Source organism: Bipolaris zeicola (assembly GCF_000523435.1).
Source record: "Bipolaris zeicola 26-R-13 unplaced genomic scaffold scaffold_7, whole genome shotgun sequence".
Classification (NCBI taxonomy): Eukaryota; Fungi; Ascomycota; class Dothideomycetes; order Pleosporales; family Pleosporaceae; genus Bipolaris; species Bipolaris zeicola.
The window spans coordinates 278,089-301,195 of NW_006912056.1; the positions used below are offsets into that span (position 1 = coordinate 278,089).

A 23,107-nucleotide genomic window follows, 5' to 3' on the forward strand; every position below is an offset into this window, starting at 1 on the left:
TTATTGAATGTGTTTACTTGATGGTGGGGCAAGAGGGTGTCACATATCAGCCATTCGAGTGCAGGGCGGCAAAATTTGTATTGCTCAGAGGTGACAGTGGCAATTACCATATATTCCAGGTTAAGTCTTCATTTCTAGAACTTTAAAGGAGGCCAAAAGTCGGTTTTGCATGTTTCCATCTTTTGAGTTATTCCCATTGGGTACCCTTTAACCGCTGCATGAGATATTCCACCTCGACTTCTTTCGTCAGGGGAATCACCCAATCCTATTGTTACGTGTCAGTGCACGTATGTAATAAGATTCAGAGTCACACGTACCTTGTACATGGCAACCACAGCATCTGCGTTTACTTTTGAAGAGCCATTGGCGCCGAGGTCAGGGTCGGTGCCGTACGTCTTCGCTTTTAACCTCAGTCTCTCGAGCACCTTTTTCTCAACGGCAGCATTCGTAATAGCCTCGTCAATGCCCTTCCGGTCTTCGTCTTTGATCAGCTTGACAAAGCGCTCCGTCTCTTGCTGGAACTTTGCCTCGGCAACAAACTTTCCAAAGTGTATCCTCCGCGACAGAGCCTGGATGGTCAAGACATCGCAGGTGGCAGAAGATCCGTAGTTTTCTTGCGACTCGCCCCGGTCTCCACGCTCGGTCTGCAGACAGGCAGCGGGCAGAATGTGCTTGATGTAGCAATCCTTTAGCTTTGCATTTACATTGACATCGTTGGGATGCAGAATCTGAGGGTAGTTGATGGGCTTGAGAATGGGTTCCTGAAGGACTTCTGGAAAGAAGGGGTACTCGTCGGGGGACTGGTAGCGGCGCACGAGAGATTGGAGACGCTCTTGCTCACGGAGCATCCAGTCAAACAGGCTGGTGTTGGGCTCGCCAATGTCGACGCCGCCCGGGTGGTAGATGGTCTGATTCAAGGGAAACTGGACGCGCTCGATCAGGTGAAAGGTGATTGTATCCTCGAGACGGCTAGTCGAGGGTCAGCTGGTGACTCAGGCGCGGTGGGCGGGAGACATGTACATGAGCTGGAAGCGGATGTTGGCAAGGTCGAGCGCCTTGGAGGCGTCGGAGAGGTCAATGGCAGCGTCCATGGCGGGGAGACGGCGGGAGCAGCGCGAGGGTATATGTCAGAGAGGACAGCCATGGTGGCCAGCGGTGTGTTGGACACAGGACATACAGGTCAGACTAAGACCCGACCATCGGCGCTGAGCTTCGGCGGATGACGCAGCGGGAATGCCGACCAACACCAAGGACAAGGCCTGTCGCTCGTATCCATGCCCTCAGTAGATACTATCGCGCCTCACACGCCCTCGACCTGACCGCCCGCCGCCCTGCCGGCCCGCCTCTCTGCTGCCATCGGTGGATGATGACATAACCAAGCCCGTTGCACTACTGCGTTTGCTCGTCACCGTCCCGCCCGCCTGCTCGCCCGCCCCCTCCACCCACCAGCGCTCGGATGGCCTCGTCAACCGCCCGCAATGGATCACCAGGCCGCGGACGCTCCACCAGCCCGCGCTCCCCCAGATACTCGCAGCTCTTTGACGATGACCAGCAACACCAACAGAACAACCAGCACCGCCCGCAGCGCCCCGAAGAAGCGAGCTTCATAGATTCGCTGCCAGATGTAGACAGCCCCACTGCAATTTCTCCCGCCGCACACAGCGTCGTGCTAACATGCTCGCTAGACCCGCCATCTGCAGGCCTTTGGCAAAAAAGTCACGGCGACGGCTGGAAGTCTAATTGGCGCAGAGGGCGTCTCCCAGCACTATCACAACGCCCTCGGCGAGCTCCATCGTGAGCTGCGACGGCCCTTGATGCAGCGCTCCGTCTTTTCCTTTGCCCAGACTACACCCCGCGAGCTCGTGCGCTCGCGCATATCCGTCCCCGAGATCCAGCAGCGCGCCCTCGCCTACATCCCAAACGATCTGCTCGCAAATATTCCAGAAGATAATAGCGAGTTTTCGCTGTTCCAGGGCTTCGAGGCCTCGCTGCCAGACAAGCCCGACAGCATCCTCCCCCGCTCCTCGGGCGCCCGCCACAACGCGCGCGGCCAGCGACTGATAGGCGCCGGTGTCGAAGATGACGACCCCAATGTGCCCCCGTCGATGCGCAAGCTCAAGACGCAGCGGAGCTCAATGGCCCACCGCCTCGAGATGATGGGTGTGCGCAAGCACATGTGCGTGGCCGAGATTCATGAAATCGACAACAAGATTGCCAACCTGAACACGATGCGCAAAATGGTCATTGATCGTCTGGCGGGGCTCGAACTCGAAGAGGGGGAGCTGGAGCAGGATCTGTTAACTGTGGATAACCAAATCGAGGACCTGCAGGAAGAGTTGGACGATGAGGCAGCCCTGGCGCCCAAGACAGCAGGGTCGCAAACAAGTGACGAGCAGTCAGAAGGCAAGGGCGAGTTCATGTCCGAATCGATATATCAAAAGATACCCTCGTCGCCCAAGACAAGAGGCAAGGCCAAGCGCCTCTCGAAGCGCATGTCCATGCCCGTCCTACACGAGCATCTGCAATCAGGATCTAAGATCAAGGAACTGCCCGCACATATGGAATCTATTACAGCTATGGACTTTGATGCGCCGTGGGGCATGATGGTCTCGGCTGCCTTGGATGACACTGTACGCGTATGGGACCTCAGTGCTGGACGGTGCATAGGAATGCTCGAGGGTCACCTCTCTTCAGTACGCTGCCTTCAGGTCGAGGACAACATTGTCGCCACTGGTTCAATGGACGCTTCGATACGGTTGTGGGATCTGAGCAAAGCCGAGTATGCGCCTATGGACAACCGGATAAACAAGCAGGATGAGGAAAGTGATGATGGTCTTGCATTCGAAAACGCAGAAGACGCGCCCCCCGCGCCTCCGTCGACTAGCATGCAAGACTGCCCCATGTTTTCTCTGGAATCGCATGTTGACGAAGTCACGGCGCTCCACTTCCGCGGTGACACATTGGTTTCTGGTTCTGCCGACAAGACACTCAGGCAATGGGATCTTGTCAAAGGACGCTGTGTGCAAACGCTGGATGTGCTCTGGGCTGCTGCGCAAGCAACCGCCGCAAACACGACCAACAGTGGATGGAAACAGACTGGCCGTGCTACTGATAGTGCTGCTGATTTCGTTGGAGCCATCCAAGTCTTTGATGCTGCACTCGCCTGTGGTACCGCAGATGGAATGGTTCGCCTGTGGGATCTGCGAAGCGGTCAGGTACACAGGAGTCTGGTTGGCCACACCGGTCCTGTCACTGCTTTACAATTCGACGATGTTCACCTTGTCACCGGTAGCGCCGATAGGAGTATTCGCGTAAGTTGGAGTCAGTCTTACACAATCATGTCGCTAACCTGTAATCTAGATTTGGGATCTCCGAACCGGCGCTATCGCCGATGCTTACGCCTACGACCACCCTGTAACCAGCATGATGTTCGACTCGCGTCGTATTGTCAGTGCAGCTGGTGAGGATGTAGTCAAGGTATACGACAAGACGGACGGAAGACACTGGAACTGTGGACCCGGTGCCAACGAAGAAGACACGACAACACACTCCATCATTGAGCACGTGAGAATCAAAGATGGCTATCTCGTGGAAGGACGCAAGGACGGCACAGTTGGCATATGGTCGTGCTAGAAGTAGCGGAGTGATGGTGGCTCAAGAGATGGATGTATATACGATTGGAGTGTACGCATACATGGCCAGGCATGAACATGGTGATGGTGTTGTACGACTAGAAGATGATCTTTGCCCTCGTTTGCTGTATTCTTAACGCCTGGGCGTTTCTATACACGGAACATAGTATGTCTATGTAGAATATTATCTTTGCGATTCTCCTTTCTGAAATAGTTGCGCGACTGTCGTGTGCATATGTGGTAGTGGGTACAGAATACCTGGTTGACAGGCATGCAGGGGTGGCCGGCAAGCTCCGAGTTCAGCCATCAACCCATCATTATTGATGGTGACGTAACCCGGCATCCGACAAACATTTCCGCCCTTCCCAGCAACCTTTCTTACTTGTCTCTACGCAACTGTGACATACCCAGAAGGTACTTGCTGCCCCTTCCATATGATATCACTGCGTTAATTTTGCAATTGTGGTCCAATTGCCGACATACCTTTCGGGCGCGTTCAGCCCGCAATCTCCCTAATCACTACTCCCACTCCTGCTTCCGGTTGCATCGCTACCACTCGGATCCTCCACAATGCTCCCACGGCACGCCACATCGCTGTCGCGCGGATACAATATCACCTCTAGAGCTCCTCTTCTGTGTAGGAGATTTCCTCGCCCTCCGACTTCCCAATTCCGCACCTCCTTTAGCAATGGCAGCCCCGTGTCTGCGTCCAAACGCGCTACCCTGCAGCTATCCCCCTTGAGCAAGCAATACCCCGCCTCTACCGTCATACGAAACCAATCTACGAGGACACACCCAGCGGAAAGGTCACGGTTGGTGCGATACACATACAGGACAATAGCAACCCTTGGCTCCTTCGTCCTTGTGAGCGGCATTCTTGTCGCCGGCTTCTTCGTTTACGATGCCTACACCTACAATGAGGACCCTATCACCGAAGACCTCCCTGTATCAGAACTTGCTCTGAATCCACCCAGAGGAGGACCAAAGAATCTTCCAATCGCCAATCACTTTGTAGACGATGACGAGAGCCCTGAGAACAAACAGCTCAAGCACAAACCCAAGCTAGTCATTCTGGGCACGGGATGGGGCAGCGTCGCGCTTTTGAAGCAACTAAACGAGGATGATTATCACGTCACAGTAATTTCGCCATCGAATACTTTCCTTTTCACACCTATGCTCCCGTCTGCAACTGTGGGTACGCTGGAACTGCGATCGCTTGTTGAGCCCGTCCGAAGGATAGTGAGGAGAGTGCGTGGACATTTCCTCAAGGCAAAAGCCGAAGACGTCGAGTTTTCGGAGAAGCTTGTTGAGTGTTCAGCTGTAGATGCCCAAGGCAAGGAACAACGGTTCTACGTTCCATACGACAAGCTGGTGATTGGTGTTGGATCCGTGTCCAATTCACACGGTGTCAAAGGCCTAGAACATTGCCATTTCCTCAAGGATATCAGCGATGCCAGGATCATCCGCAATCAAGTAGTCAAGAACCTCGAAAGTGCGTGTCTGCCGACAACTTCAGACGAAGAGAGGCGGCGACTCTTGTCGTTTGTGGTCTGTGGGGGTGGACCTACTGGCGTAGAGTTCGCGGCTGAGCTCTTTGACATGCTCAACGAGGACCTTTGCAAACTATACCCAAAGCTTTTGCGCAACGAGATTTCTGTTCATGTAATTCAGTCGCGTGGCCACATTCTCAATACTTACGATGAAGCATTATCTCAATATGCTGAGCAACGCTTCGCTCACGACTCGGTCGACATTCTCACAAATTCTCGTGTCAAGGAGGTTCAATCAGACCGGATTCTCTTCACACAAAAAGACGAAGATGGCAAGTTTGTCACAAAGGAAATTCCCATGGGCTTCTGTCTTTGGTCTACTGGCGTGGCTCAAACAGACTTCTGCAAGCGTCTTGCTGCTAAACTCGATGGTCAGAACAACAGACATGCTCTGGAAACCGATACACATCTCCGTCTCCACGGAGCACCCCTTGGAGATGTCTATGCCATCGGTGACTGCGCAACCGTACAAAATAACGTCTCTGATCACATTGTGAACTTTCTCCGCACTACGGCCTGGGAGAAGGGCAAGGACCCTGAAAGCCTGCACATTTCCTATTCGGACTGGCGTGGCATTGCTAAGCGTGTCAAGCAGCGATTTCCTCAAGCTTCCAACCATCTCCGCCGTCTAGACAAGCTCTTTGAGCAATACGACAAAGACAAGTCGGGCACTCTCGACTTTGGTGAGCTTAGAGAGCTGCTTTTCCAAATCGACTCAAAGCTCACTTCCCTCCCTGCCACCGCTCAGCGCGCTAACCAGCAGGGCGAGTACCTTGGCCGCAAGTTCAACAAGATTGCCCAGGCTGCGCCAGGTATGGCTCTGAACAATGTCGACTATGGTGACTTGGACGATGCAGTGTACAAGGCATTCGAGTACAAGCACCTGGGTTCCTTGGCATATATTGGCAACGCCGCAATTTTCGATTACAACGGCTACGGGTTGAGTGGAGGCCTCTTGGCTGTTTACCTGTGGAGAGGAGTATACTTTGCCCAGAGTGTCAGTCTCCGAACAAGGTTTCTGCTTGCCATGGACTGGACCAAGAGAGCACTTTTCGGACGAGGTGAGTACAGTGTTGTTTGTGTGTAAGAAGGACTGTGGACTAACGAGTGCTAGATTTGATGAACTTTTAAGCCATGTACGCATTGTTCGTCGTCTTTGCGAGTCAAGATCAGCGATAGATAGACGGTATCGGGTCAGTGCATCAATCTTTCTTGTATCAAACTTTTTCAAGAAGCCAACACTGGATGCTGGTCGGTAATATTTTGGACGAATATTGGAATTATAATCATTATGGTTCACTTTCCCTTCTCATTTCTTTCCCTTCTCCCGATGGTCATATCTCTGCTTTGACTTGGCCAGATCTTTGGGGTAGGCTGCCATCTCTGTAGTGCCTCTCACACTGTGTCACTACCTGTTTTTCATCTTGCCTTTCTCTCCTGATGAACTCTTGTCTCCCGTATCTTCATCACTATCAGCCCCTCATCCAAGCGGTACCTTGGTGTCGTTTGTGCTTTGGTTTCGGAACCTGTCCGCATCCTTTTTCACCCTGCGCCGCAACATGCAGACGTCTGCAGATCGCGGCAAACGTACATGCCCCGACGAAATCACATCCATCAATCACCCCGTACGATCAAAAGCATAGAAAACATGCCTCTCGGGACAATGACCCATACGCCAATCCAGCAGCACTTTACCACATCCTTGCAGCACGGTCCATTCAGCTTCAATAACCCCCCTCAACTCATCAACAACATCACACATTCTAACCCCACTTTCCCGTTCAACTCTAACACATTTTCTTAACCACTCCTTGTCATCCTGTGTCGTGCGTACATTCATATACTCCTCGTTCCACTCCGCTCCATCCAAACACCTCACCTCCACATACTTCGTCACTGGCTGCGTCAAGTATTTCATCCCTTCCTCTTCACTATCTCCTATCTCAAGCATCCGTTCAAACTCTTCTAGCTTCATCTCTGTCCCAATGGAAATACCCATCTGCCCCCTTGCTACATCTTCTATCCCACCCGTCAAATCATACGCATGCGCCGCTATCAAAGGATGCATATACGGTCCCAACGCTTCCTGAAGCTCATCTGTCACCGCAAACCGCCAGTTCAGGTATTCAGTCTCGACCTCTGGCTGGGCGATCCAATCAATGAGCTCTTTTGGCCGGAGATTGAGTGAACGGGCTAGGCTGCGTATGGGATCTGGTAGGACAAGCGTGGGTTTTTGGAAGAGAGGAGAGGAGGGTGTGTCGGGTAGTGGACGCATTCGAGCGGGTAGGTTTGCGACGAGGATGCGGCGCCAGCCGGATGAGACGGCATGGCAGGTTAGGAGGTCCCGGGTGGGAAGGTAAGAGATTATGGAGAGGAGGACTTCGGGGAGGGTGAGGGCGCGGTGCATTTTTTGCTGAAATGCTTCCCTAATATCTCAAACAAAAGATATACGCTGCTGGGGAAAAGCACGATCTGTAGTTTATAGGACGGGGAACAGGCATGTAAGTAAGATGCTACATGTACCCCAACACTCAATCGTCCTTGGTAGATTCGCAAATAAGGTAAGGATGCGGCATCTTATCTATTTGGCTTGCTTCTCATTTATGCTTTCTATTCAGGCACCCAGTTTCCTCCGCTCTCATTGGTACGATGCTATACATGTAGGCCTGCTGATGTCAGATATGTGCCTCCGCAATGGGGCGGTAACGCCATTTAGCTTGGCGAGCACGTCAGGATGGGGTCGGGAATGTGATTGGTGAGTTGGGAATTATTCGGATAAGGCTGAAGTGGCGGAGAAGGTAATAGTGTATATAAGTGTGGGGTTCTCTAGTTTAGATAGCAATGTTGAGTATAGTAAAGTCCATGTGGGGAGTAACAGGGTCGATGAAGTGTAACCCTTGTTGCGGGGTCAGCAAGCGAGCTGAGTGAAGAGTATCGTACTAGCATCGCGATGGAATGTACTTAAGTTTAGTATTATTGATTACATGCAAACTAACTAATTAGCCTCACATCCCAAGCATGTGAGAACAAAAACTAGTAGCTCGTCGTACAAATCGCATCTCGTATAACCCCAACTTTCTTGGCTTGTACGCGGTACTCGAGCCAAGCCACAACCCCCAACTTATATAAAGATCTTATAACAAAATCCTACAAAATCGATCAACCAATCAAACACACTGGTACATCGCCGGTTACACTTTATACACCCCTCAAATTCCAAAATCCCCCCTTATCAAAAATCTACGCCATAACCCCCATTAACCCAACCACACCCCCCGCCCCAATCGCCACAGCCCTCAACGCATTCCACCTCGTAAACTTCTCCAGCAGCGCCCTCACCTCTTCATCTTCCTTCTGACTACTCTCCCTCCCCGTCTTCTCCTGCGGCGGACTCAAATCCTTCCACTGACTAACATCCTCCTCCCCCTCCACCGACTCATCCGCACTCCTCGCCTCTACCCCCCTCTCCCTCCTCCACTCCGCCGACTTCTCACTCCGCGTTCCCCCTAGTTCCTCATTTATCTTGATTAACGTGAAATTCGTTGGTATCATCAGTAAACTCGTGATTGGCGCAATGCTAATACAGAGTGCTGATGCGGCGAGGAAATAGGCTGGTCGGCCGTGGGTTGCGGCGCTGAAGAGGGTTTGCAGGGAGGAGGTTGAGGAGGAAAGCAGGGAGAGGTAGGTTAGGAGGAGGAAGCTGGTGCTGGAGAGGATGCCGGCGGTGGGGAAGATGTGGGAGCCGCGTGAGAAGAGCCAGCGGACCATGGGGAGGGAGCGCGATGCGGGTTGGGATTTTAGCATGGGGATGGAGAAGAGGGAGAAGGCGGATATACCGCCTGAGGCGATGAGGGCGGTGGATATGCTGAGGATTTGGAGGGCTTGTTCCGCTGACATTTTGTTTGGTCGGATTTTCCTTTTTCGCTGTGATTTTCTGGAAAAGTATAAAAGGTTGGTTTTGTTTCTATGGAAGACTTGAAGAGCTTGGAAATTTTGTCTGTTTCTATTTGGATTCTAACTGAGAGTTACTGATATATGAGTAACTGCTGCTGGGTTGAGACATCCAACGCGCGTTCCACGGGTCCCGATGGTGTTGAAGAATGATGTCATGGTGAGCTAGTGGGTCCCTCTGATAACCTGTCGCAGTGCTCACAACCACCAATTGTGGAACGCCTTGAGCTGATATGCACCGTCAACACTCGATGCACATGCTGAATCAACATGTTGGATAGTGATATTCACTGACGTAGAATTTGTCGCATGTACGATCCATCTACTCAGTTCGCTTGCGTACCCTGGGCAGCGCAAACCAACAAGCCAACATGGCTCCATACATACCGAGACATACCGGATTCAGAACCCAAGTTCCTGACGCTTGCGCAAGGATACCAGTCGTGAAGGGAGCGACGGCGCCACCAGAGCTGCCTGCTCCAGCGATGAAGCCAATGGCAGTAGTCTGGATATTCCGGGGCATCAGACGCGAGAAGATGGTTGAAGCACAAGGATAGATCGGACCAAGCAATAGACCCAAAAGACATACGGCGACCGCGTTACCGATCAAGTTTGGTGTCAGCCAGGCCAAAAGCTGAAGGCCAACCGTGCCGAGTGTCAGGATGACGACAAATTTCTTTTCGCCAATCCTTGGGGCTGCATGCGTCAAGACGAAGCGTCCAATTGTGATGCCGCCCTGGAAACATTGTCAGTATACTATATATCGCGATGAAATGACAGAGAAACGCACCCAGAATCCAGCCGTCACGTAACCAACTGTGCGAGGGTCACCGTTTCGATAATTAATCAGATACGAGATGAACCAGCCCGAGATACTGACTTCGGCACCTTGGTACGCGAAGATGAACAAGGCCCCGAAGAATGTGACTTTGTTCTTCAAGGCGTGCTTGAGGTTTTTCAGCTTCGACGCTGCTTCCTCTGTGGCTGTCTGTTGGGTAATAGTGGTTTCCAGAAGATTATCCTCGGTGTCCTCTTTGAAGGACCAGAAAGCCCAGGCGGCGAAGACTATGCAACAGATTCTTATGCCGACAGCGATGAAGTAGAAGCGGGACCAAAGGATGCCACTCGAGGCCATGGCTGTTCCGACGATGGGCGCAATAATGCCACCTACGCCGTAACTGCCGTGTGCCATGCCTAAAATGACGCTTGGAGGATGCGTGTGTGAGCAATAGACATTGTTCAGTGCTAGGTTGATAGCGGCACCGAATCCCAACATGAAGAAGCTTTCCTCGTTAGTTTTTTGCCAGTAATTTGGGGTTGAGTACTTACGATAGTACCACAAGCGGGTAAGGAGGTGTGCAGACCAATACGATGTAAGCTGAGAGTTGTATCGTCTCTGAGATAACTAGTGTTTTTGCTCTGCCAAACTTCCCCAGGACCGAGTTGGTGAAGAAAGCAGCGATGATGAAACCAGCCGCAGTGCCGACGAAGACTAGAGACATGATTGTGTACGAGATGTGGTAGTGTTTTTCCATATAGGGAATAAGTGCACCAACGACTGGTAATTGTTAGGACCGGGTCATAGAAAGCGCTGTTGAACAGCGATTGGTAGGTCTGCAGTAGTTCTCCTACATACCTGCATCGTTCATTCCATTGGAAAAGTAGATCAAGCAGCAGCACAAGATCCTCCATTTGGTCATGGGGTCAGCGTTCCAAGTCCGCTCACGAGCGAACCCATCATCATGGGTCGGTGTTGCAGGCCGGCTATTCTCGAGCTCAGTAAGTGTCTTTGGAGTCACGGCCCCATTCTGCGTTGATTGCCTCGAGGCAGACTGCTGGCGGTTATTGCCATCCTTTTTCACGGCAAAGTCATGAAGCTCAACATCCGGTAAAACACCGATATGATGCGGTGCCTTGTTCGTACCCTTCTGATAAGCAGGTTCCGGATTTGCGATTTGGGAACCAGGTTGGATATCAAAGAGGCTGTGAAATGATGCCGACATCTTGACGAGTCCTCTGCGTGTTTGGAAAGCCACACAACGGCTGTTGAAGAGGAAAGCAAAGCACTTGAGACTGTAGCCAATCACAGTAGCGCCGGTCTCGGTCGAAAAGACTGGACGCGAGATAAGGGAAACGGGATGAGGAATTGCAAACGTCCTTATAACTCAATTGTACCCCGAGATCAGTGGAGTCATATCATAGTAGTCTGGCGGGAGCGCCCCCAATGTGGGGAATGTCGAAAAATGCTCAAAGCGGAAGTGTACGAAGAGGCACTCAACAACGTGCTAAGGTCCTAAAAAGTCACTAACGCCATTGCTGATAAATCCTGCGAAGATTAACCTATGCCGAGTGCAAGTATGAACAAGAGCCAGGCTACGGCTAAAACACCTATCAAATACTACAGCGTAATCATTTCGTACTTGCACTGCAGTGCGAATGTCCAACCACGTACGTCAACGTCGCCTTGAACGGTCAGCAGAGTCACATGCCGTTTCACCGCTGGTGTAGAGATTGGAGATCCCTTTCGAATCGAGCGACGTATCCGCAGTTTGGAGGTTCCGGAATGTTAAAAAATGTAGAAAAGATCTGGACCGAGGCATGCATAAAAACGGCAGCGATACCTAAACGGTGATCAAAGTGCGAGATTTAGGGTAATGCAGGCGGGCGGCGGCTGGGGTTTACGCGGCGGGCGGTGGGTTGCAGGTGGATGGATGGGTGGAGTGGGGGTTGGGGCGGATCGGCCAAAATTTCCTTTTTTGCGAACTTTGGGCGACCCCTCCATTGGAGAAACAACAACGGAAGAGATTCTGACGTATGGGTCTTTGGTTTTTCCACACATCGCACTTTTCTGTACACAATCGATATAGTTGTTTCTGAACAGGATGCCGCCACCAAAGCGCAAGGTTCTCGCTACGATAGACAGCACCATCACGCCGCCTGACGAGCTCCCTCCCAATCACTTCATCGCGCGCATCACCAAGGCCGAGGGAAAGAATCTCTACTCTGCAGAGCTTCCGGATGGGAAGCCTGTTCTCGCGGAGCTCGAGCCCAAGTTCCGGTCAACGGTATGGATAAAGCGGGGTAGCTACGTAGTGGTGGACACATCTGCGCTGGCGGATAGGGATAATAAGCTGGATGGGGAGATTGTCAATATAGTCAGAGACGAGAAGGCGTGGAGGAAGATGAGCTACTGGTATGAACATGGGTATCATAGGTTGCTATGTGTACAGGATGCTGACATGATGTTACAGGCCCAAGGAATTCGCCAAGAAATCCACTTACGTCGAGGACAGCGACGAGGAAGAATCTACCGTTGGCAAGATGCCGCCTACAGACTCGGATGAGGAGTGAGTTTTCTCCTGAAAACTGCTTCACTCCTTGTGTGGGTGGTCCTCTTCGATGATGCCCTTTGTAACGCCCTCGTACTCCTTCCTTGTCCCCCACCATACACCCGCGACCGTGACCGCCAAAACTCCTACTACTGTCGCCGAACTTGCCGGAGTACTCGGATATACATTCCACGCCCACTCTTGCGCGCCCCATAGCGCATACACAACAACTGGATTGAACCCTGCTTTCCAAAGCAAGAAAGGCGTCGACCATGCAATATACGCATAGAACTGGTAATGCAGGCTTCTTGCGCAAAGGAGACCAATCGTCATTGCAGTCAACATACCCGTCATGATGAAGTGTGGCGTGATTTTGCTGGACATGATGTCCTGGTCTCTAGGCTCAAGGACGGGAAGGCAAAGCTTGAGGAATTCCCGAACATTGCGTTTGGATGGTTTCATCCAGCGGGTTCGTGCAAACCAGAGCAGAAGAACGACGTGCAGGCCAAGCAGGCTGAGGGCGAAAGGTCGGGATAGGAAAGTAGACTCCGGGACAAAACGCCAGTTTACGGTCCATTTGTAGAAAAAGGCCCGGCTGAGTTCAAAGGCGCGAGCAAAGTAGTTGGGTGCGCGTTTTCTGAAAGGGTAGCCCCATAGAACCTTTTGAATAATTAGTATTGAAATAATTCGTGCTATGCGTATTTGGTGAAGGGAAATTATACGTACCGAGATCTGTCCAATAATCATAGCCTGGGTCAACGCCTCCCTTCCACCCAGCTTCATCACCATCAACATGCCCATTGCCGGCAATGGTAGAAGCAGACTCATCTTGACATTCAGCCCCGTGCTATACAACGCGCTTCCCAAATGCCACTGGTCGCGCTGATAGCAGTAAACAGCCAACCAAAAGAACAACGCAGCAAAGCAATCATTGAAGCACCGCAGCATGAAAATGCTATGCAGCCGCTTCGACAAGACGAGTAGCGGAAAGATATACGGGGGTACCTATATCACCATCAGCACTAAAATTCCAGCCTCCAAACACCCCTCCTAAATAGAGGATATCAGTCAATAAATAAAAAAGAAAGGTAAAACTCACTCTGGCCTTTCGATAACACTGCATCACAAGCGCAAGCGTCATCAAATACACCACGGCAAAAATATACTGCGCAAGCGCAATATTCCGCCCCTCATCCGTCCACTTGTACAGGTGCTTGTAGATCCATACATGCGCCCCGGGATACACCAGTGGGCCCGTAGATCCGGAGATGAGCTTGTAGTCGCGCTCGCCTTTGAGGTAGATGGCGATTTGCTGCATGTAAGTTGACCAATCTATTTCTGTGTCTAATCATTTTGGAAATCAGTTTTCGCTTGACAGGGACAAAACCGAAAACGGTTAGATGTGGTTATATGAATTTTTTCGGGGGATGGGAATAAGGAATGTCGAGGCCACGTGGTAAACGGGGGTTGACGAACACGGTATTTTCTCGATTATCACGCCACTGAGGGCTGCGTCGGCGACGAGGAGGAGAGGTGTTATCCATCGGGTGTGGTCTGGATTCAGTGCCAGATCTTTGGCGCGGGCAAAAAGCGACATTTTGTGTTGGTGTATATCTTTTTTTTGGGGATGGTAAGAGGGGCAGGGGTGAGGGATTGGTGTTATAGGAACGCGTCGCGTGTGTCACGTGGATACGAGGGACCCTTTTGAAGTTTCAAGCGTGCATCTTTCGGCGCGACATGTGTTTCACGTGGGAATATTGTCGTGCGACTTCGTCCGATGGTCCGATGTTGAGACTTGTGTGGGGGAATGCAAGTAGGGCTGTTTTGGGGCTCATGGTCGGTTGGACCTGCATGGTCTGGTACTACGTATCCAAATTAGAGTGGGATTGACTTGCATGCAGACTGTCCACCTTTTCTTCATGCTTCTTTCAACAACGGCGCAACCATGATAGTATCCAGAGAATAGCACATGTTTCATTCACGAATATAGTTTCGTTGGTTCGACGGGTTGAATGCTTAAATTAGGTACGCTAATTATATATTATACTAGTTGGCAATCCCATCTCCACCATTAATCACCCTATGCACGTCGTCTTGCATCAATTACCCCTTCAAATGTCATCCTACGATAGTCCAACTTAGTTGCTAGGGTGCTCAAGAAGCGTGATGCAGCGATCCTGGAAAGTCTCGCAGACTTGGTCGTTGGCGCCCGCGCCGCCCGCACGGCAGACGATAGGGAGAGAAACAGTGCCCATAATCGGGTTGCTGTAACAAAGGAGTAATTATTAGTATACCTTGAAATCCACAAAACTGCATTTCCAGATGGGAATTTAGTTGAGATTGAACTTACTCGGTGCCGTACTTGAAAATCAAGCCGTTATATTCATTGACGAACGCAAACTGGAAGCCATCGCCGCACGAATAGAAGACGCTGTCCTCCATGCGGTCGGCACTGGCGGAACAGGTCCATTCAAAAGAAGATCCCGGGTTGGTGGACGCAATATGGAAAGAAATCATGTTGTAGTACGTAGCTTCGGGCTTGCGGCCGACAAATTGGCTGACCCTCCAGGTGTAGTCGCCCGCTGTGTGGTATTCACAGGCGTCCTGACGAGGACGGAGGGAAGCAGCGCTGGTAAGGCCGCTAGCGGCAAAGAGGAGGGAGGTAATGGTAGTGAACTGCATTTTGATAGCTGGGAGAGCGAAGAGCTGATAGCTGGGAGAGCGGTTATTGAAAAGTTGTTGATGGATTGGTGAAGAGAGAAGTTGTTGCTTGATGAGTGAGTAGAAACGAAGGCGAACACCACCAGTTTATATACACATTTCCTCTCATGGTTCCAGAGCAAGTATGCACGCAGAAATGGAGCCAGCTGGACTTCGGCAATGGTGCAACCAACTTACATTGATGCAATGTAGGTAAGTCAGGAAAGGTTCATGTCCACCATTACGTCTGCGTTCCTGGAAAACAGAGTGGGAAAAACAACATATACCGTGCATAGTTCCCCATAAAAGCGATCCCTGCCTAAATTGACCTGGAGAAATACATTGAAGCCGAGAAAGTAAAAGAAATATGCTTCCTCGCTCATCCGGCAAAAGAAAGGTGAACCAATCCATATCACGTGAATTTCTCAACACTAGCTTTCTGAAAGTTGGTTCATGACTAATGCATGCATTCGGCCTCGAACAGTGGTTACAAGTAATTGAAAATGATCTTCGAGTAATATATGCCGTGGTTACCATCTGCAGGGGACTTGAGTCAATCAAGGCTTTTGGAAATGTCACTGAGATGCCTTCTTTGTCATCCAGTAGTCGTCTCCATCATATTTAACAAGGATCATTATTATTCATCTTGCTCCTGTGCGGCTACATCATATCGTATGATGCATACCTATCACTCGTGGGAATAGGTTCCTGCGCAATTTCCCCGCAAGGTATGTACTCTGACGCTGGAGCCATGAACATACGTGCATACATTAGCTGTACGCTCAAGCGACCAAGAGTAGTCTAAGATCGAGGTTGCATCCAGCGGGGTAATACGTTACAATGTCGATCTTTCACCTTCTATGGGCAATGGGTTGTTCCCATTAACTATTGATTCCAGTCGCCCATCTGAGTACAAACTTTAACCACTCTTCACATGCTTACTGCAGCTTCTGTTGAACAACCAGCATAAACGAGACCGGTTTGACAGGCCGGGGATGAACAAATCTAATGTATTGGGGTATAGCTAGTTCAAAGAACAAAGTATCAACGAAAAAAGAGGCTATAGCAAAATTGCAGAACCGCTGGAGAAGAGCAAAACAAGAAAGCCAGCAACCCTTCACCAGTTCCAGGTACGACTAGCTGCTGAAAACACAGGCGGCTTCCAAATCAAACGATCGGGGTCGATACTTCTCTTACCCTTCAACTTTTCTTTTGCCTTCTGTCGCTCTCGTTGAGCAATAACTGCATCTGTGAGTACGATGACGTGTTGGTTCTTGCTGTATCGCAGCATGTTTAGGTTTTGTAGAGTGTGCAGTACGTCGTTTGTTGTCATCGCCGTCGCGGCCCCCAAGTCTTCGATATTGGCTTCGGAACGGCCGGGCTCCATAAGGATATCGACCAGGATCTCTTGCCAGTATGCACGGTATCCGAGAAGACCCAAATCAGACAAGGGCTTTTCCGGCGATCCCAGCTTGCCCTCGCGTTTGGAAAGGAGGTAAGAGAAGTCAATAAGCAGCTTACCAAATCCCTTTCTCTGATACTGAGGCAATGTTAGGATACAGGCTACGTTGTAGCCTTCGGCTGACTCTTTCTCTTTGGAGAAATAGCCAACAAAGTGGCAACCGTGCTCATCGCGCGTACACATGCAATAGAATAGAAAAGGGTCAACGTCATAGTAGAGTGTCTTGTGGTCTAGGAAGAGCTTTGAGAGCAAGCAGAGGTTGCGACACCACGTTCGTTGTCGCCGCCCGTCGATCTCAAAGAAGGACACATAGTCGTCGCGGTAGATTTCGTTGCCAGGTGGATGGAGAAGGTGGCACTTTGTGCGATGGCGCTCAAACTGCGTTACTTCACCAAAGTACGATAGGCAGAACTCGCAGATGTAGACGACATCTGAGTCTACAAAGTCGATGGGATACGGTGAGAAATACCAGGGTTCGACCTCATATTTGCCCATCTGAATCTTCTCCAAATTTCGCACGCGTGAGATCTCGGTTTGGTTCTGTGTCATGGACCCAGATGTTCGCAGTTTTTCAATCTCGTCTTCTCGCGAAAAGTCCTGAGGAGGCATAGCTTTGGCAGCTGCAGCAGCGTCCTGCACGTCGACGAGGTCCATCTCCTCATCCTCGGCCTTGGGAGTGCCATCTGTGACTTCACTGGTGACTAAGACTTCCTGGTTTTCCTTGCCGCCGGCTTTGGATGGCCTTGGTGCTTTGCCTGGCAAGTTGCTCGACGTTGACTCTGGTGTGCCTGAGATTTCGCGATCAAGCTTGCTACGTGAGCGCTTCAAGTTCTTTTGGTCAGATTTTGAGGGCGCCTTTTCGTTCTTAGAGGCAGTGCCCTTCTTTTTGTCTGCTTTCTCAGGGGCAGGCCATTCAACTTCTCGAGATAGGTCGATGCGCTCGGCCTCGATCCACTCATCGAGACGTTTGTTGAACTCTTCATAATGCACATAGAACTTTGGTCGGCCCTGCCGTGTCTGTATTGACAGTATCTCAGCTTTGCGTTTCTCGCCATCCTGTGGGGTGTTAGTTGGTGATCATTTGGCTGTCTCAGTATTGGCGATCCAGGATTCGCGTCGCGCAAGGCGTCGCTGCGCGCTATCCACGTACCTTTTCGACCCACGCCTTTACGCCTACTCTGCACGCAGCGCATCAGTATTCATCTTCAAAGTTTGCGCATGGTTTGATACGTACCTCAGCTGCGCAAGAGTGGCAAATCCCGTTTCCACCGGTGCTGGAGTACCTGACGGCTCGTGAGAATTTTCTCGGGGCGCCATGGTGATGCGCTATCTTTTGCTCGATCTTTAGAAGATTGCAGTTCGTGTTGTGAGGACTAATGTCGCGATGAAGTTGGCGATGCCGTAGGTCTTTGTCACAGTGTTGCCGCCTGGTCGTCGGCGCTTGGGCTTGAGCTTCCGCCGGCATCTGGAAGGTGCTAGCGTGGGTCTGAACTTTTGCAGCGCAGAAAGTTACTCGGCCAAGATTCTCGACATCCACTGCCAGGTTACTATACGCACATCGCGATGCCTTGCAGGTGACTCCAGAATGGCTCCAATCGATTTGAGTAGCCTCTCCAGCAACTGGAAAATCCTACAGCAACGGCTCAAGCCTTCTACACCAGCAGCGTCCAAGGACAAGAAGCCGGACAGCGAAACGCAAGCCTCGCTCAAGCGCAAGAGATCTCAGCACGCCAATGGGAAGCAAGAACATGGCTCTGCAAAGCCTTTGAATGGTTCAGAGAAAAACACACCACGAAAGTCTCTCCCCTCGAGAAAGCGACAAAAGATGGAGGAGCCTGCCTCTGTCGGTGCCTCAGTCAAGCGACATGAGACAAAATCACTCTCCAAGAGCACGTCGATGCCCTCGCTCAAGAAGACCCCTCTTCTTAGCGATGCCAAGGATGCCGAAGCCGCGGTCTCGATCCTCGAACCCCATCCCGATTTCCCCGATGTCGAGAACGAAGGCGTGTCAGAGGTAGCGCTACCCGGCAAATACGTAGCATTGGATTGTGAAATGGTTGGAGTAGGACCAGAGCCCAATCGCGACTCGGCGCTTGCGCGAGTGTCTCTGGTCAATTATCACGGTCATCAGATCTACGATTCCTACGTACAGGTACCGCGGCACATTGAGATCACAGACTACCGAACTGCCGTCTCTGGAATTGAGCCCAAGCACATGCGAAAAGATGTCGCCCGGCCCTTTGACGAAGTACGGAACGACCTCAAGATACTGCTCCAAGGGCGCATCCTAGTTGGACACGCCGTGAAAAACGATCTCGACGTGCTCATCCTGAAGCATGACAAGCGCCTCATTCGCGATACGTCCAAGTTTTCGAAGTTTAGGGAGTTGGCATCAATACCGGGGCGCACACCAGGGCTGAAGCTGCTAGCAGAGAAGTTGCTCGGTGTGGAGATACAAGTTGGTGCCCATAGTTCCGTTGAGGATGCTAGAGCGACCATGGCGCTGTTCCGGCTGGAGAAGGACAATTTTGAGCAGGAGATGCGGCAAAAGTATGGAAATGTCCGTCTCGGTGCTCCGGCAGGCGAGGCCGACGCCGGTGGTGATGATGAGGTCAAGAAGAAGAGCAAAAACAAGAAGAAGAAAAAGAAGAAGAAGCACTAGTCGCTTCCGCTGAGATGCAAACGTCTCGGATCTTGTGTTTCATCTTATTCATCTACCTGGAGTTTTGCATGGTACGGATACCCTGAAAAGTCAACGTATATTGTGGTTACTTGCGTCTTCTATCGTCCATATTAAAATACTGCTCTTTCCTATTGATATGGCTACAATGATTTCTCAATGAATTTTAGTGAATGAGCACGTTCTTGTTGTTGAAGAAGAACATCTAAGGTCGAGTCTGGATATGGTGATGCGTATGTTACAAGTGTCGTAGGAGGTTGTTGTACTTTAGGAGCGGGGTATTAACTATGCATCTTCTTGTTCGAGTGATATTGTGCATTTTTCGGCCAATACCCGTCTACGGATTGCCACTGGCTCCATTTGCTTACATATTCGTTTTACATAGACTTCAACAAGCTTCTGAAAAGCGCAATTTTGCACAGCTTTCAAACGGTACACGTACGAGGCTTGACGCTCCCGCCCGGTAGTTGACGGAGATAAGCATCGTGGCTCCATTCCCCCCACCGGCCTTAACGCCATAGAATCATGATCGTCCTCGACGACTCTCGGTAGTTTGACCTTTGTTTGCAACGGACTTTGAGCCGGATATAGGCACTCAGTAATATGTTTGGCTTTTCTACGTCATGCAGGTTCGAAGGCGCCGTTGTTATATAAAGAGGGGCTGATGTCCGCAACGATGGGCTTTGCAATAATCAGTTCAACACAATCCCCCTTTCTGATCTCCGCAAAACTTTACCACATCAATCTCATTATACATCAATCTCATTATACATCAATTATCCAAGATGCCTTCTCCATTCGGTGATATGCCAAAGGCTGCGTCCCTTCTGGAATTCCACCGCGTCATGTCGCCCACAGCCGGTGTTCGTGTCTCCCCGCTTTGCCTGGGAGCTATGAACTTTGGTGACGCGTGGCAAGACTTCATGGGCAAGTGCGACAAGAAGACTACATTTGAGATTTTGGATTACTTTTACCAACAAGGAGGTAATTTTATTGACACGTCAGTCGACCTTTTGATCTAGCCGGCATCATCCAAGACAATGTGATTGGACTGGACAGCTCAGCACTTTGAATGCTGAATTATGGGGCTAACATTGATCCAGTGCAAACAACTACCAGGCTGAGGAGTCTGAGACATGGATTGGCGAGTGGATGAAGGAGCGTAAAGTACGAGATCAGATGGTCTTGGCTACAAAATTCACTACTTGCTTTCCTGACCCGAACAACGCGCCACGCCTAAAGATCAACTATGGAGGAAACAGGTACGTGCTAGTGGGGAGATTCATATGAAAATGTATGCTGACTTGATTCACAGCACCAAATCTCTTCGCGTATCACTAGAAGCATCATTGAAGAAACTCCAGACTGACTACATTGACTTGTTGTACGTGCACTGGTGGGACTTCACCACGAGCATCCCAGAGCTCATGCAGTCCCTTAACGCTGTAGTGAACAGCGGAAAGGTGTTGTACCTTGGAGTCAGTGACACGCCTGCATGGGTTGTCAGCAAGGCGAATGAATGTCAGTAACCGTCATCAATCCCAACCACGTGTTTCGACTTTACTAACTTCGCTACAGATGCCCGGAACCATGGTCTGCGTGGATTCAGTGTTTACCAAGGCCGCTGGTCTGCTGCTGAGCGTGACTTTGAGCGCGAGATTATTCCTATGGCCCGCGAAGAGGGCATGGCACTGTGCCCATGGGGCGCCCTGGGTGGCGGAAACTTTACCACTGAAGAAAAGCGCAAAAACAACGAGCAAGGCCGCAACTTTGGCCCCGCTTCCGAAAAGCACATCGCCATCTCCAAGAAGCTCGAAGCAGTCGCAGCACAGAAGAACACCCAGATCACCAGTATTGCACTTGCTTATGTCCGACACAAGTACCCCTATGTCTACCCGATTGTTGGCGGTCGCAAGATTGACCACCTCAAGGGCAACATTGAGGCGCTGGGAATCGAGCTAACTGAAGAGGAGATTGACGATATTGATTCAGCTGTTCCATTTGACATCGGGTTCCCTATGAACTTCTTGTTTGAAATTGGAGGCAACAAGTACAGGCACACCCTGACCAGTTCGGATATTGGGCTCACAAAGTTTGCGGGTATATTGGAGAGCGTGCCTATCCAACAAGGACCAAAGCCGCACCAGCTACAGGGATACGGAGGTAACTAAGTGGTTGCGAGTAGCCATGTAACCGAGCCAGTCATAGAAGCTGTTGATATAACCGGAAAATAAATTTTACATGCCTTACACAACTCGTTAATGTGAGCATCGTAAACACAGTAGTACGCACGATCTATCCAACCAACCAATGAGAATTTTCAAAACCGCTCCACTCACACACTACATACATTCCTAATCCGCTCGTGACCCAGCACATCCTCACATTATCCCACGTCTCACCAAAGAAAAAATGGCCCTCAAATACATTCCATTGACGGACTTCCGGCTACCAGACTACCCAGATGCACCTTTAACTGTCGATAACGCGCCCCTCAGCATTGTCGACACAGAATCTCTAGCGTCAGAAGCCACCAACAAGAACATCACCATTCCCCCAGCAACAGGCATAGCAACGCTCCTCTACAACTGGCACCCCAACGCCCTCGCCGCATTCCTCGATCTCGACGCCTGGTTCTCATTTACATGGACCGTCTCCATCGAACCCGACACGCCATCGGGCTGCAAGATAGAAATCGGGCGTATCGGCAACCAAATCACATTCGGCCAACTCGACGCAAGCGGCGAGAACTGGACCATAATGTTAACTTACAACGTCGTTTTGGACGATGCCACCGAAACCCCCGAACCTCGCGCTGAAAGCCAAGAAAAACCCGAAGAAGAAGAAAAAAAAGCCAACGAAACAACAGCCGAAGAAACCGTGGAACAAGATGGTACCGAAGAAAAGCAAAAGTGGAAAAAAGGAACCTGGATCGCCAACCCAAAAGAATCCATGCTCGGCCCCCGCGATATTACTTCTGCGGCTCTAATCCCGCGCCTCGCTTCCACCCTCCTAACCCGCCTCCTCACTACGCGCCGCTGGGAAACCGGTAAGCGCATAAAACACAACCTGTCCATTGAATACGCACCCATGGATATCTGGGGCGACGGCATACCCATGTCGCCGCACTGGCTCTACAAACCTCTCGATTTAAGCAGTTGTACTACGTGCGGTGCTACCGCAACAGAAGACAAGGCGTTGCAGCGTTGCGGCAAATGCGGCACAGCGACGTATTGCTCGGATGCGTGTCAGAAGCGGGATTGGAAGGTGCATAAGGGCGTTTGTACGATGGGGTTGGAGGACCGGGGGCAGGCGATTAGGTTGGTAGAGAAGGGGGGGTTGATTGCGTGGGATGAGGAGAGGATGTTTGCGAGGGAGGGGAGTGGGGAGATGAGCCGGAATCCGTATTTTGAGGCGAGGGTGGGGAAGAGGGTTAGGTGTGTGTGAAGGAAATTTGAAGATGTGTGGATAGTTGGGGGAGTAGGGAAGGGGGGTAAATGCTTCTCTTTCTTTTTTTTTTATAGATGTGACTGAGATGTGTATTCTGTGTTGTTTTTATCATATCCCACTTTTTCCAATTCATCGAGGAGATGAATCATATGCAGATGCCTTTTTTTTCTGTGTGAAGATCCAGTCTTTCAAGATGGTGGAGAAGAAAAAGTAACGAATAAGGAATACACCTCAATAATGCATTTTCCTCAGGCCCCTTGACACCACATTTCACACACACTTCTCATTGGTAAAAAATCCCACAAAGATTCCTGATGGCCATGTTCGTCCACCCAGTTATCGTTATCATTTGG

At 50.8% G+C, this 23,107-nt stretch overlaps 12 protein-coding genes across 12 annotated transcripts; 5 read left to right on the top strand and 7 right to left on the bottom strand.

The window, feature by feature from the left end:
* Positions 1–187: 187 nt before the first annotated feature.
* COCCADRAFT_83611 (uncharacterized protein) lies at positions 188–1,091 on the bottom strand (the record flags this gene model as incomplete). The annotated part of the gene is made up of 3 exons (XM_007709351.1): positions 188–265; positions 318–969; positions 1,021–1,091. 3 exons carry the CDS (start codon positions 1,089–1,091, stop codon positions 188–190), a joined length of 801 nt encoding a protein of 266 aa, XP_007707541.1.
* Positions 1,092–1,456: 365 nt separating this feature from the next.
* COCCADRAFT_32710 (uncharacterized protein) lies at positions 1,457–3,633 on the top strand (the record flags this gene model as incomplete). Its single annotated transcript, XM_007709303.1, has 3 exons — positions 1,457–1,624; positions 1,686–3,311; positions 3,361–3,633. 3 exons carry the CDS (start codon positions 1,457–1,459, stop codon positions 3,631–3,633), a joined length of 2,067 nt encoding a protein of 688 aa, XP_007707493.1.
* Positions 3,634–4,202: 569 nt separating this feature from the next.
* Positions 4,203–6,313, top strand: COCCADRAFT_1056 (uncharacterized protein; the record flags this gene model as incomplete). The annotated part of the gene is made up of 2 exons (XM_007709255.1): positions 4,203–6,243; positions 6,297–6,313. The coding sequence occupies 2 exons, from the start codon at positions 4,203–4,205 to the stop codon at positions 6,311–6,313; spliced, it is 2,058 nt and encodes a 685-aa protein (XP_007707445.1).
* Positions 6,314–6,982: 669 nt separating this feature from the next.
* Positions 6,983–7,589, bottom strand: COCCADRAFT_1057 (uncharacterized protein; the record flags this gene model as incomplete). The annotated part of the gene is made up of 2 exons (XM_007709256.1): positions 6,983–7,001; positions 7,072–7,589. 2 exons carry the CDS (start codon positions 7,587–7,589, stop codon positions 6,983–6,985), a joined length of 537 nt encoding a protein of 178 aa, XP_007707446.1.
* An 833-nt stretch (positions 7,590–8,422) lies between these two features.
* On the bottom strand, positions 8,423–9,079 carry COCCADRAFT_83568 (uncharacterized protein; the record flags this gene model as incomplete). The annotated part of the gene is made up of 1 exon (XM_007709352.1): positions 8,423–9,079. The coding sequence occupies one exon, from the start codon at positions 9,077–9,079 to the stop codon at positions 8,423–8,425; it is 657 nt and encodes a 218-aa protein (XP_007707542.1).
* A 376-nt stretch (positions 9,080–9,455) lies between these two features.
* COCCADRAFT_1059 (uncharacterized protein) lies at positions 9,456–11,136 on the bottom strand (the record flags this gene model as incomplete). Its single annotated transcript, XM_007709257.1, has 4 exons — positions 9,456–9,869; positions 9,924–10,416; positions 10,463–10,691; positions 10,770–11,136. The coding sequence occupies 4 exons, from the start codon at positions 11,134–11,136 to the stop codon at positions 9,456–9,458; spliced, it is 1,503 nt and encodes a 500-aa protein (XP_007707447.1).
* An 879-nt stretch (positions 11,137–12,015) lies between these two features.
* Positions 12,016–12,484, top strand: COCCADRAFT_83658 (uncharacterized protein; the record flags this gene model as incomplete). Its single annotated transcript, XM_007709353.1, has 2 exons — positions 12,016–12,326; positions 12,385–12,484. The coding sequence occupies 2 exons, from the start codon at positions 12,016–12,018 to the stop codon at positions 12,482–12,484; spliced, it is 411 nt and encodes a 136-aa protein (XP_007707543.1).
* A 20-nt stretch (positions 12,485–12,504) lies between these two features.
* Positions 12,505–14,059, bottom strand: COCCADRAFT_32716 (glycosyltransferase family 58 protein; the record flags this gene model as incomplete). Its single annotated transcript, XM_007709304.1, has 4 exons — positions 12,505–13,122; positions 13,189–13,467; positions 13,562–13,806; positions 13,939–14,059. 4 exons carry the CDS (start codon positions 14,057–14,059, stop codon positions 12,505–12,507), a joined length of 1,263 nt encoding a protein of 420 aa, XP_007707494.1.
* A 541-nt stretch (positions 14,060–14,600) lies between these two features.
* COCCADRAFT_83732 (uncharacterized protein) lies at positions 14,601–15,144 on the bottom strand (the record flags this gene model as incomplete). The annotated part of the gene is made up of 2 exons (XM_007709354.1): positions 14,601–14,727; positions 14,813–15,144. 2 exons carry the CDS (start codon positions 15,142–15,144, stop codon positions 14,601–14,603), a joined length of 459 nt encoding a protein of 152 aa, XP_007707544.1.
* Positions 15,145–16,279: 1,135 nt separating this feature from the next.
* On the bottom strand, positions 16,280–17,941 carry COCCADRAFT_83521 (uncharacterized protein; the record flags this gene model as incomplete). Its single annotated transcript, XM_007709355.1, has 3 exons — positions 16,280–17,680; positions 17,775–17,802; positions 17,859–17,941. The coding sequence occupies 3 exons, from the start codon at positions 17,939–17,941 to the stop codon at positions 16,280–16,282; spliced, it is 1,512 nt and encodes a 503-aa protein (XP_007707545.1).
* A 2,148-nt stretch (positions 17,942–20,089) lies between these two features.
* Positions 20,090–21,475, top strand: COCCADRAFT_22378 (uncharacterized protein; the record flags this gene model as incomplete). The annotated part of the gene is made up of 4 exons (XM_007709282.1): positions 20,090–20,304; positions 20,408–20,566; positions 20,620–20,825; positions 20,883–21,475. 4 exons carry the CDS (start codon positions 20,090–20,092, stop codon positions 21,473–21,475), a joined length of 1,173 nt encoding a protein of 390 aa, XP_007707472.1.
* Positions 21,476–21,716: 241 nt separating this feature from the next.
* Positions 21,717–22,751, top strand: COCCADRAFT_83502 (uncharacterized protein; the record flags this gene model as incomplete). Its single annotated transcript, XM_007709356.1, has 2 exons — positions 21,717–22,082; positions 22,212–22,751. The coding sequence occupies 2 exons, from the start codon at positions 21,717–21,719 to the stop codon at positions 22,749–22,751; spliced, it is 906 nt and encodes a 301-aa protein (XP_007707546.1).
* Positions 22,752–23,107: the final 356 nt, after the last annotated feature.